The following is a 12,500-nucleotide window of genomic DNA, read 5'->3' as shown; positions in this document are numbered from 1 at the left end:
TAACAACAATGATGAATGTTCCCTCGCTGGAGGGGTCCATCTTGAACCCGGTGTGTGTGTGTGTGTGTGTGTGTGTGTGTGTGTGTGTGTGTGTGTGTGTGAGCCCAGTCTTACTGATGTCCTTCTTCCAGTTGCAGGGGATCTTGCAGTGGATCTTCTCCGTGTGCTCTTTGCAGGTCGCCTCCCTCAGACCTTCTCCACAGTCTCCGTGAGCCGGGACACACTTCCCGTACTGAGTCTCCCCCAACGAGCACTCCGACGCCGGCCGGGTCTTCTCATGTTTCCCACCTGAGGAGCAGAGAGTCCGACAGGCACGTCAGCAGCTCACACATACACAGTACACACAGTACACACAGTACACATACACAGTACACACAGTACACACAGTACACATACACAGTACACACAGTACACACAGTACACATACACAGTACACACAGTACACACAGTACACATACACAGTACACAGTACACACAGTACACATACACAGTACACACAGTACACATACACAGTACACACAGTACACATTCCCAGTACACACACACACACTACACACAGTACACATACACAGTACACACAGTACACATACACAGTACACACAGTACACACAGTACACATACACAGCACACACAGTACACACACACACAGTACACATACACAGTACACACAGTACACACAGTACACATACACAGTACACACAGTACACATACACACAATACACACAGTACACATACACATACACAGTACACACAGTACACACAGTACACATACACACAATACACACAGTACACACAGTACACAATACACACAGTACACACACACACAATGACATTTAATCCTTTAAACCACCACTTGTCATTTTTAACGGTTTAATATTAATCAGGATTCTGTCGGGTGCTAAGAGGTGGATGTTGGGACTTTTGGACAGAGCTAGGCTAGCTCTTTCCTGCTATTTCCAGTCTTTATGCTAAGCTAGGCTAGCTGTTTTCACCTGTTTCCAGTCTTTATGCTAAGCTAAGCTAGCTCTTTCCTGCTATCTCCAGTCTTTATGCTAAGCTAGGCTAGCTGTTTTCACCTGTTTCCAGTCTTTATGCTAAGCTAGGCTAGCTGTTTTCACCTGTTTCCAGTCTTTATGCTAAGCTAGGCTAGCTGCTTCCCCACGTTTTGTGTCTCATGAAGTCATCTGTTGATCTCTATCTTGACACGAAAGCATTTCCCAACTGTCTGACTATTCCTTCAAGTGAACCGACATTCAGCCTCATTCACAGAAAGTTAAAAAGTCAGTTGTCCTCTTCGATGAAAGTGTCACCTTTGTGGTTTTTGGCTCGTTTGTTGGCCTCGGCGGTGATCGTCAGGGCGAAGAGGAGCAGCAGCGTCACGGAGAACAAACCTCGCATTCTGCACACAAACACACGGCAGCCGAAAACAGGATGAACAAATCATTCATCGCAATTCATTTCAGCAATGTTTCACGAGCAGCCTCTCGAGTGTTACGTTGTGATTATACGTGTTACCGACGAAATAAAACACGTAAACAGAACTTATTTGTGCGATCTCCGTTTCCATGGCAACACGTGGAATGGAATGTACATTACATAAGAGTCTACTGACGCGACTGACTGTTTTCCTACTCCAGGAAGTAGTCCGACCCTTAGCAACCACCCTAGCAACAGAGAGGATTTCTCCTCCAACTGAATAAATACAACACATAGAAACACTAAACTGATCAGCTACCTCAGTCTGGTTGGAACAAAGATATCTGATGAACAAAGATATCTGACGAACAAAGATATCTGACGAACAAAGATATCTGACGAACAAAGATACCTGACGAACAAAGATACCTGACGAACAAAGATATCTGACGAACAAAGATATCTGATGAACAAAGATACCTGTTGAACAAAGATATCTGATGAACAAAGATATCCATGTTCTCATGTGTTTTTAACATTTTAGCTCCGTGTCATGTGTTCAAACCAAACCGGTCCAGCTAGCGGCAGCCAGGACTGTAAGTGCGTGACTATCCGTGGTGTTACGGTTGACCAATCAGATCTCTGGGTTGGAACTACTTACTACTACCATGATTAAAACACATTGTAGTTGTTGTATCTAAAACAACAGTGCAGCCTTCATCACTCAGACACATCTGAGTCGTCTCTGACTGTGATCACTGTGGAGTAAACAAACAAACAAACAAACAAACAAACAAACAAACAGGTGTATATTTGCCATGTGGATAGATGTGTTACTGAGGGAGGGAGGCTCACTGGGACTCCTTATGGACACATGGAGGGATCACTGAATGGGCTTAATGGACAATGGACACAGGCTGGGGGGGGTCAGGGGGGGTCAGGGGGGTCCATAGCCTCTGTATTGAAATGATTGACTCAATGAAACACAAAGACACAAAACAACTACAACGAGACACAAAGAGACACAAAACAACCACAGAGACAGTATCTTGGACAGTATGATGGACAGTATGTTGGACAGTATGATGGACAGTATGATGGACAGTATGTTGGACAGTATGATGGACAGTATGGTGGACAGTATATTGGACAGTATGATGGACAGTATGTTGGACAGTATGTTGGACAGTATGATGGACAGTATGTTGGACAGTAGCGTGACCCGGCCCGGTGTCCTCAGCCTGGTCCAGATGGTCCGTGTCTCCGTCCAGCTGATAATGGGAGTATTGTGGACAGATTATAAAGTAGGTTAATGTATTCACATTGTTCCTTCACGTTTCAGATGTTCGTCTCCGGAGAATTAAAGCGTTCCTCCGCCGACGGAGCCGAGCAGCGTCACACGGGGACGTCGGGACAAACGTGGAGCGTCGGGCTCTCGGCTCCGCTCGGACAAAAAGAGAGTCAATTACCCATAAAGCCCCTCTCTCCCTCCGCGGCGCTCTGTTGTCATTGTGCCAGATGACAGACTCGTCTTTCAGGCCTCCATTAAACCAACGCTCCTCTTTCACATGTCAGCTGGCAAATCCTGCTCCTCTCGCTCCTCCTGCGGCCTTTTATGAGGAGAAGAACCGGCTCTCAGCAGGCCTCCAGTCTGTCCTCCATCAATGAAGAGGAGGAGGGGGAGGAGGAGGAGGAGGGGGGGAGGGGGGGCAAGCAGTGTCTGAAAGGACCCTTTAGATTTCCCCTCAAAAGAATACTGATTCATTGGCTCAAAACAAAGCCTCCTCTAGCCTGGTTTCATTTCTCTAAAGCCCGACACAGATTCTCTGCCACCTCTCAGGACCCCCCCCCCCCCCCCCCCCCCACACACACACACACCACCACCACCACCACACACACACACACACACACACACACACACACACACCACCACCACCACACACACACACACACACACACACACACACACACACACACCCTGTCCTCCCCACCCCACCCTGAATGGAAACGTGAACAATGAAATCTTAGCGTGAAGAAAAGCAGTGGGATGCTCCCTTTGGTTCAGAAGTAGGAACGACATTTAGAGAACTTCCTCCTGAATCTCGGGGTTCATTTCTGACATCCGGACGCCGACATGAGAGCGAGTTTAGAGCGTGAGTCCCCCCCCCCCCCCCCCCGCCCCCACCTCCCCCCGGCGTGAGCAGCGTCGCGACCAGCGAGGACGCGAAAACAAACGTCGACAGAGTTCAACATCTGAAGAAGTTTCAGCTTGAAGGTGAAGATGAAACAAAATCAGAAACCTGTCGTCACGGAGACGCAGCTGTTTTCAATAAATGTTTTTAAAAGTCTTCCTGCCGTCCTTTCAGATTAAAAGTCAGAAACAGAAAACAAACAGTAAACAATAATCTGAAGCCAAACAAACAAACAAACAAATAAACGAACATGCCGTCGATCAGCAGAAACAGAACTGTCACACACGAAGAGACAAACCAGCTGTCAGCTCAACTTCTCCCGTCATTCAACTTCTTAAAACCCTTTCAAAATAAAGCTGATTTAAAATAAACCTTTTCCTCCTCACATGAAAACAAACCAGAGATTTTATAGACATGAATCCTTCAGCTGCAGATTCACCTCCTGTTCCTCAACTACACCAATAACCCACTCTCTGTTTCCGCTGTAATTCCTCACAGATTCTGTTTTCTGATCTGTGAGAAGTGAAAACTAAAATAAAAACACACAACGTCCGCTGAACAACAAGATTTCTGCCTGAAAGCTCAGAAAAACAGGAAAGAGACTTACGTGTCGGCCGAGAGGAGCAGCCAGTCGAGCTGTGGAGTCGTCGCCTTCTGTCGCTGCCTTCAGCTGCAGCAGCTCCAGAACAAGCCCTCACACACACACACACACACACACACACACACACACACACACACACACACACACACACAATGCTGAAAAACCAGCCGCATGGTGACATCACAATGCTTTAATCCACCCTGAGGAGGAAAACAAGTTCAGCTCATCAGCATAAAATGAAGTGTGTGTGTGTGTGTGTGTGTGTGTGTGTGTGTGTGTGTGTGAGTGAGTGTGTGTGTGGCAGAATCACTTGATGTTTTGAGTGTTTTCATTTCAAAATAAAAGCCCGCTCTAAAATGTGTCATTTTGCAATGAACCGAATGTTCCGACAGGATTTCAGAGAATTCCTCAGAACATCCTACCGGCCTCACAACCGCACACAGGTAACCACGGCAACCCAGGACCGTCACATCCGGCGGCTCCACCTGCAAGAAGGTCCGAGAGCAGCTGATTTCAACAATCTGTCATAAATCGTCTCATCATCAGTTTGGATTTTGTCCGTCTATGATACTACGTCCCGCCCACCGATAGCTGTAACCTGACTGCACCACAGGCCTGTCAATCAAACAGACACGCCCCCCAAAAACAGGTCTTCTTGAATCTTCTTTTCTAATGAATGAGGGATTATTTTCAGATGGACCTCCAGAAAACTAATAAGAAGGAGTGACTTTAGCTAACAACACCGAGATAACTGATGGACACATTTTATTCACTTTGGATTTGATGAGAGAAGTTGAATGGGAGTCTATGGAGCCGGAGGCTTTTTGGAGCCGACCTCTAGTGGCACTCGCTGGTATTGCAGCTGAAGACACTTCTGCATCAGAACCATTTTATAGACTTGGAAGCCAATAAAGCTCAATCAAGATAAAACTACACATTTTAAAGAAACACGTTGAGTCTCATCTGTCAGGTGGATTATTTTGGATAACAAAGATTAGAACAAATTTTGTCATTTTTTTTCTGGTCTGAACAAACTGAATTAAATCAAGATTTTAGATTTAAACTGTTTTACTTGGTATAAAATATCTACTTCAGCTCACGTGCTTCTACTGAGTTCCTCTGGGTTCTACTGAGTTCCTCTGGGTTCTACTGAGTTCCTCTGGGTTCTACTGAGTTCTACTGAGCTCTCAGTGATGGTCAGTAGAATAAAAGTCTGTCCCGTCCCTCCCGATGCTCCGATGGCTCATTCATGCCTGGAGCCCATTGTTACAGTGAGCAGGAGGCGGGTGGAGAGAGGGAAACCGTCCTGTCCTCCTTTAGGTCCTCCTGCTCCTCCTCTTCCTCGGGACTTGTTTTTTAGGACTTGTTTTCTTACTTAGCCTCCCTGCTGCTGCTGCATCACACTGTCCAGTAAACAGCCCGCCAATCTGAAAATAAAACCACGTTCTCTGTTTTAAAAAGCATCCACGCGGTTCGTTATTCAGGAGCTCAACGTGTACTTTGAGTTTTCACTTTTCTGGTTCACCACATTTATGTCAGCTGTAGAATGTGAATAAAATATCAATTGTTGGAAAAAAAAATTAAATTGTACATCTGATCATTGTAACCTAATAATTATTTAATGTTTATTATCTTTAAAAACCCGTCTGTTTGTGGCGTCGAGTTTGTTCGTAAATAAAGATGGATGACATGACGGCTAACGATGAGTGAGGCCAAAATATCTGGATCGCCTCCTGGTGGCTGATTGCAGCATACTCCATAAGTCCCGCCCCTCCATGTTAGCCAAATCTGGTTTTAGCAAGTTTGTCTTATTACGTTGATGTTTGTTCAAGTGTTCATGTTTTTTTTATCAGTTTGTTCATTTTTATATTATTGGAGCAGCTTTAACAGATTGTTATGAAACTCAACCACCGCTGCAACTACGTTTAGAAAAAAATGCTCGACTTCATCGTTATCGGATGTATCCACCGACACTGGTCGCTGATTAGCAGCTAGCTCGACAGCTAGCTGTTAAAAAAATGGGTTTAAAAGGTTTAAAAAATGGGGCCTCAAATATGGGTACAAAGGGGGCGTGGTCTCAATACAATGCCTCCGCCCCCAGTCATTCCTGCAGACATTATCTCCAGAACAAAATATCAGCCAACGTTTCTGACAGATTTCAGCTTCACTTTCGTACAGTGGCAGGAAGTGGAGACTCGTCGGCCATCTTTGTTTACATTCTGTGGCGATTATTATCAACTTATAAACCAAATTCTTTCAAAACTCGATACTTCTGGTAAACCTTGAAAGAATTTCTTCAATTTGACACAAAGGTTGACTTGGACGTGAGGATGAAGGATTACACAGGTCAAAGGATAAAAGGTCACTATGGCCTCGTGTTTTTCCCATTTTTGTCAAGACAATAGCTCAGAAACTCCTCAAGGGACCTTCTTCAAATTTGGCACAAACATCCACTTGGACTCAAGGATGAACTGGTTAGATTTTGAGGGTCAAAGGTCACTGTGACATCACAAAACACGTATGTAGACATCTGTAGCTTTTGTGCAGCAACATCCAGATTTGAAGCATCGTCTGCTGTCAGTCGGTTTTATTAACCAAACACATGAACACATGAATTCTTCACTTCATTCTTCAGCTTGTATAATGTGCTGTTTTAATATTTTTAGAACATAACCTTTAAACTACAGCAGTAAAATTAATCTTTTATAGTAGAATAATGGAAACATGAATCAAATAATATAATATTATAACAGTAACATGACATTTCTCTGGTTTGATACTTTTAATGTATTTGATTGTTTGGGCTAAAAAATGTCAGAACATGTGTCGTGAAAATTTCCTGTCGTCTTCAAACATCTCGTGTTATTTGATGGAGACTGAATAAAAACAGAATATTTGAGGAGCTGCTCACCCAAACACTTCCTGGGAATGATGTCACGCTGCGCTCAGCAGACTGGTGCCGACATGCTTTATTTGCAGGTCACTCAGAAATGATCAAACCAAACAGTTATAATTTGAGCATCGTACAGTAAATCCTCCTCCCGACAGCTAAAGTTACGTCTTTATTTAATCACACAGGCTTCGCTGCTTTGGCAGAATCTGACTTCTGTTTAAAGGTTACCGGGCGTCTCAGCTATTTACAGTGAACACATCACGACGAAAAGCAGCCACTTGCTTATCATGGAACAGACAAAAATAAAATAAAAATAAAAAACAACCCCAAAAACGCTCATATGTTTGACGGGAATATCTAAACTTCTGTGTTCGATCACAAGCAGAACGTGTTTATCTCTACAGTAAATCATAAATAGGTAGATGCCTACGTTAAATATCTAAACACTTATTGGTGAGCAGGAAACATCCACGGGAAGCTGCTCGTCTCTCGTCTCCGCCCCCTCAGAGCGCTAATGTTCAGACCGTGGAGACGTCTTTGTGAGCTGAAAATAAAAACTAGTTTGAGTCCGTTTTAAAGCTTTTCTGAGGTAACAGGAGGCCGACTGGATGTGGAGCGAAGCCTCGTCTTAAAGATCCTCGTGCTGCTGCCCCCTGCAGGCGGACGGGAAGAAGCTCTGTCGGACGTAGACTCTTCATGACATGGAGTCATTTAACTGAAAGACCTAAAAGACAGACGGGGGAGGTGATGGGGGGGAGGGGGGGGGGGTCAGACCGCCGTCTCCTGGTCCTCTCTCTGGATCATCTGGTAATGCTGGCAGCTCTCCAGGTACTCGGCCAGCTCCTGGTCCTCGGCCTTCTCGGCGCGCTGTTTGGGCGTCTCACCCTGAAACACAGCGACATTCAGACGAGCTTTAAAGAACGCAGACGAGCCGGTCGGACCGGATCCCAGAAACACGACACCGACAACAACAACAGCTGTTAGGAAACACGCAGCAGTTACACAACAACCGGAGTCTGAGGCCGGCAGATTCTCCGTTTCAACTCTTCAACCGTTACGTTCACATTCGCCTGTTTTTATCTGCGACCGCCGGTACGAGAACATTTGTGATTTCACCACGATTCACCAGCGTTTAGGGAACAACGCCGTGAGCCGGCGTGTTGTCATGTTTGGAAAACCATGTTGCCATGGCAACACCGTTCAGGTGGTCTGACGCAGTGACAGGTAACTGAAACAAACTGACGAGGGAAGAAGAGCACACAGACTCAAATACAGCAGGGAGGGAAGGACAACGAGGGACAGGTGAAACTAATCAAGGGGTGGGGCTAACGCTGCGTTCAAATGGAACTTATGAGCTCGTGGTTACAACATGGGAAGTCGTGTACACCGTATGCTGGGGGTTCAAGTGGTTCATTTGTAGAAACACTGTTGCTAGGTAACGGCAACATAGATGGCTAACAATTTAGCAAGCTAACAGGGAGATATAAAGACAGGGAAAAAATTATTTAAACATTTTCCTCAGACGTAGGCTATTATCTATTATCTTATTATTAGGTTATGAAGACAAACTCTACATGACTAAAATTACAAAGCATTAGCTTAACATCCAACCAAACATGAACCTCCATGACCTTTGACCTTTCTGTAAACATCTGCCAACATGTCACAACTCGTGAACTCGAGGCTTGTCGATCATTCAGAGTTCTGACGTTGTGAATAGCACAAGAGGGCGCCGTTCATACGGACTGTTCTCTGAACACGGTGAATACGACAACGTGAACGCAGCGTAAATACAGCACGGACGGAAGGACCACGAGGGACAGGTGAAACAAATCAGCGGGCGGGGCCAACAATCATACAAAGGGCAGGAAGTGAAACAAGACAGACACAAGAGGTGAGTCGGGATACCTGTTGACTTCAGAGGTCTGCGAGCCAATCAGAAGAGAGCATTCCTCACACTAAACCACTTGAAAAAATACTGTACATTTAAAGACGTTTAAAGGGCCAGCACGTGATTTTTTTTTAATCAAATCAATTAGAATATAATACTTAGGGGGAAAATTGTACTGCAAATGAAACAAAGCTGTTAAATGTCTGACTGACTGACTGACTGACTGACTGACGGTGTGAGAAATAATAAGCGCTCCCAGCTCGTCTCTCGGCCGGCAGTGAATCTCGGCTCGGCACAAACACTCGACACGCTAAATAACACATGAACTCTTTTCACTTTGTGGAGAGGAGGAGAAGAAAAACTCAGATTATGAGCTGCTTCCTGTTACCACTGGCTTCACCATGGCGACGGAGAGCCGCTGCCTTTGTGTGTGTCGGAGCGAGGCCGGGGATCCCGTGGCGCTTCGTTTCTCAATGACACACAACATTAATCACTTTATAGAAGTGGGTCAGATCCTGCAGGAGATCCATTTAAAGTGCGGTGGCACGGATCGGGCCGGTGGCCGCCACCGTCCTGAGAACGACTCACAGACCCGCTTCATGCCGCAGGAAGCTGCCGAGTGTCGCGCACTCAACGTCAACGACGTCTCGGCTTCAGCGACGTCTCGGCTTCAGCGACGTCTCGGCTTCAGCGACGTCTCGGATTCAACGACGTCTCGGCTTCAGCGACGTCTCGGATTCAACGACGTCTCGGCTTCAACGACGTCTCGGCTTCAACGACGTCTCGGATTCAGCGACGTCTCGGCTTCAACGACGTCTCGGCTTCAACGACGTCTCGGCTTCAGCGACGTCTCGGCTTCAACGACGTCTCGGCTTCAACGACGTCTCGGATTCAACGACGTCTCGGATTCAGCGACGTCTCGGCTTCAGCGACGTCTCGGCTTCAGCGACGTCTCGGATTCAGCGACGTCTCGGCTTCAACGACGTCTCGGCTTCAACGACGTCTCGGATTCAACGACGTCTCGGCTTCAGCGACGTCTCGGCTTCAGCGACGTCTCGGCTTCAACGACGTCTCGGATTCAACGACGTCTCGGATTCAACGACGTCTCGGCTTCAACGACGTCTCGGCTTCAACGAGGAGCAGCAGAACCACAGAGGGAGAACTGCTTTCTGCTTTACATATAATTAACAGAAAATAACGCAGCTTTGTCCCGGAAACATCCGCAAAACTTTTAAGAACTTATTACTGTTATTACTCATTAAAACAGTGTCAGTTCACAACAAAAACACAGAAAAAGAGCACAAAAAGACACAAAACAACTTTTAAAAACACAAAACGACTTCATAAAGACAAGAAATGAATTAAAACAGACGGGAAAACTTAAAAAAAAAAAAAAAAAAAAAAAAGAAACGACTTCAGAAATACACAAAACGACTTCAAAAAGATACAAAACTTAAAAAAAAACCACGAAACAACTTCAAAAAACAAGTTTTAAGACCCGAGAACGATTTAAAAAAAAAAGACGTGAAAGGACTTCAGACAGAGTTGTGAGTCGGATCTGATCAGCTGTTTGAACGTGAAGTTAAACTCCAGCTGTTTTACCTGCAGGTCGGTCTTCATGAGCGAAGCCCCGCCCTCCACCAGGAAGTGACAGATGCTCCTCTGACAGCAGGTGGCGGCTTTATGAAGCGCCGTCTCTCCTCTGAAACAGGAAAACAGGAACATGAAGCTCCGTCTTCGTCTAAAACTGGAGTCTGAATAAATGTGATGAAAGAGGACAGACGGGGACTCACGTCTGTTTCTCCGTGACGTCCAGGTGAGCCGTGGACACTGAAGTAACGAGACAAACACACATCAGTCAACGACAGGAAGTCTACTTCAGGCTTCAGACCGTCCACCTGCTCTCGTGTCTCTCACCGTTGTCGATGAGGAACTTGACGATGTCCTTGCAGCCGGCCTCCACGGCGTGATGCAGCAGCGTGCAGCCGGCCGCGTCCTGCAGCAGGAGGTCCGCCCCCTGCTGGTGGAGCTCCATCAGCTGCACCACAACGTGGGACAATGATGGGGTTTAAGTTCAGATTCATGCAAAGTAACAAAAGTAAAACTCACGACGTCCTTTTATACGCAGCGTAAAGTAACAATGGATTCACAAGTTCAGAGGGTTCCTGAACGCAGCACGGTGATGCACACGGAGCAGGAAGTAACGACCTCCATGAGGAAGTATTCAGTGTCGTCTCTTGAAGCTTGTTGCTTCCTTCCTGGTCCGTGTGCATCACCGTGCTGCGTTCAGGAACCCCCTGAACTTACTGATCTGTCGCTCTGAAGGATCAGCAGCTCGTTTCCTTCAGTTAAAGTGCTGATTCTGTGTTCCGAGCTCGTGTTTAGTAACATTTATTCACATGGCTGTGAACCAGAACCAGAACGAGCTGAACCAGCTACTTTCATGTGAACAATAACAGAAACACAGCAAAAGTTCCTTAGAGGAACCAAAGTCTCGCCAACAACCAATAAAATAATCAGAACGATGGATCTCCGACTGACCCGGTTCAGGTTCTGGTCCTGGACGCAGCAGATCAGTTCTGCATCTGAGGAACAAACAGAGATCAGTTACTGAGCAGCTCCTTCACTGATCAGTCAGAACCTTCACGTCAGCGCCCTCTGCTGGACCGGCGCCGGCATGGAACTCTCAGTGATGTCAGAACTCTGTGATGTCAGAGGTCCAGAAACGGAAGGTTTACCTTGTTCGGAGTCTCCTGAGGTAGCAGGTCTGTCGGTGAGAGGAGAGACGGAGACATTAGAGACATCAAATCATCGAGACAAAACATTTCAGAGGTCAAAGAGTTCTGATGAAGAAGAGACGATGAAGAGCAGCAGAGACAGACGATGAAGATGAGGAAGAGCAGCAGAGACAGACGATGAAGATGAGGAAGAGCAGCAGAGACAGACGATGAAGACGATGAGGAGCAGCAGAGACAGACGATGAAGACGATGAAGAAGAGCAGAGACAGACGTGAAGACGATGAAGAAGAGCAGAGACAGACGGTGAAGACGATGAAGAGTCGTACCTAATGACGGGGCAGAAATGGGCCGCGGTGGTGTTGGAGCGCTGAACATTGATAATCTTCGCTCCTCTCCTTCAGATGGAGAGACAGACAGGTGATGGGGACGTGAGACAGACAGGTGACGAGGACGTGAGACACGGACAGCGATGACAAACTGATAACAGGAATCTCCACAATATCTGCAGAAGTTTGTAAATTTAAAACAATTCCTGCGATTTCTCCGTTAAAAATATCCTAAACAGAAGCTCTGCTGAAAGTACGATGTCAGATATTTCTGTGATGTGCAGCAGGATTATTATCACAGGAAGTCAGCACGTGACTCTTTATCAGGGAGTTATTCAAAAAAACTTCTTAAAATTTTCAGATTTCTTCAATTTTAGAGCAAAAAACTCACTAAAAACTCCACAAATAACGTGAAAATCTTTGAGAAAATCTGCCGCAAAAT

The 12,500-nt window shown here is 46.0% G+C and overlaps 2 protein-coding genes across 5 annotated transcripts in view; both read right to left on the bottom strand.

Moving 5' to 3' along the window:
- Window positions 1–4,348, bottom strand: part of mdkb (midkine b) — a 5,838-nt gene extending 1,490 nt beyond the window's left edge. The window contains 3 exon segments of the mRNA XM_069172813.1: window positions 115–288; window positions 1,311–1,399; window positions 4,216–4,348. Of these exon segments, the coding sequence (XP_069028914.1) occupies window positions 115–288; window positions 1,311–1,398 (262 nt within the window). The 5' untranslated portion in view covers window position 1,399; window positions 4,216–4,348.
- A 2,812-nt stretch (window positions 4,349–7,160) lies between these two features.
- The window catches only part of dgkzb (diacylglycerol kinase, zeta b), a 29,998-nt gene continuing 24,658 nt past the window's right edge, over window positions 7,161–12,500 (bottom strand). For 3 of the 4 annotated variants that reach the window (XM_069172730.1, XM_069172733.1, XM_069172734.1), the window contains 7 exons: window positions 12,059–12,127; window positions 11,732–11,760; window positions 11,535–11,578; window positions 10,911–11,031; window positions 10,787–10,823; window positions 10,596–10,695; window positions 7,161–7,987 (listed from right to left, as the gene is read on the bottom strand). In XM_069172730.1, the coding sequence (XP_069028831.1) occupies window positions 7,871–7,987; window positions 10,596–10,695; window positions 10,787–10,823; window positions 10,911–11,031; window positions 11,535–11,578; window positions 11,732–11,760; window positions 12,059–12,127 (517 nt within the window). In that variant the 3' untranslated portion in view covers window positions 7,161–7,870. The remainder of the gene's footprint in view (window positions 7,988–10,595; window positions 10,696–10,786; window positions 10,824–10,910; window positions 11,032–11,534; window positions 11,579–11,731; window positions 11,761–12,058; window positions 12,128–12,500) is intronic. The other variant, XM_069172731.1, reaches the window with a different exon arrangement.

Source organism: Embiotoca jacksoni, unplaced genomic scaffold (genome assembly GCF_022577435.1).
Source record: "Embiotoca jacksoni isolate LCO1_2020_lvr unplaced genomic scaffold, fEmbJac1.0.p SCAF_55, whole genome shotgun sequence".
In the NCBI taxonomy this organism is placed as follows: domain Eukaryota; kingdom Metazoa; phylum Chordata; class Actinopteri; family Embiotocidae; genus Embiotoca; species Embiotoca jacksoni.
Note: the sequence above shows the minus strand (reverse complement) of the source record. Positions and strands in the feature narration are given on the sequence as shown.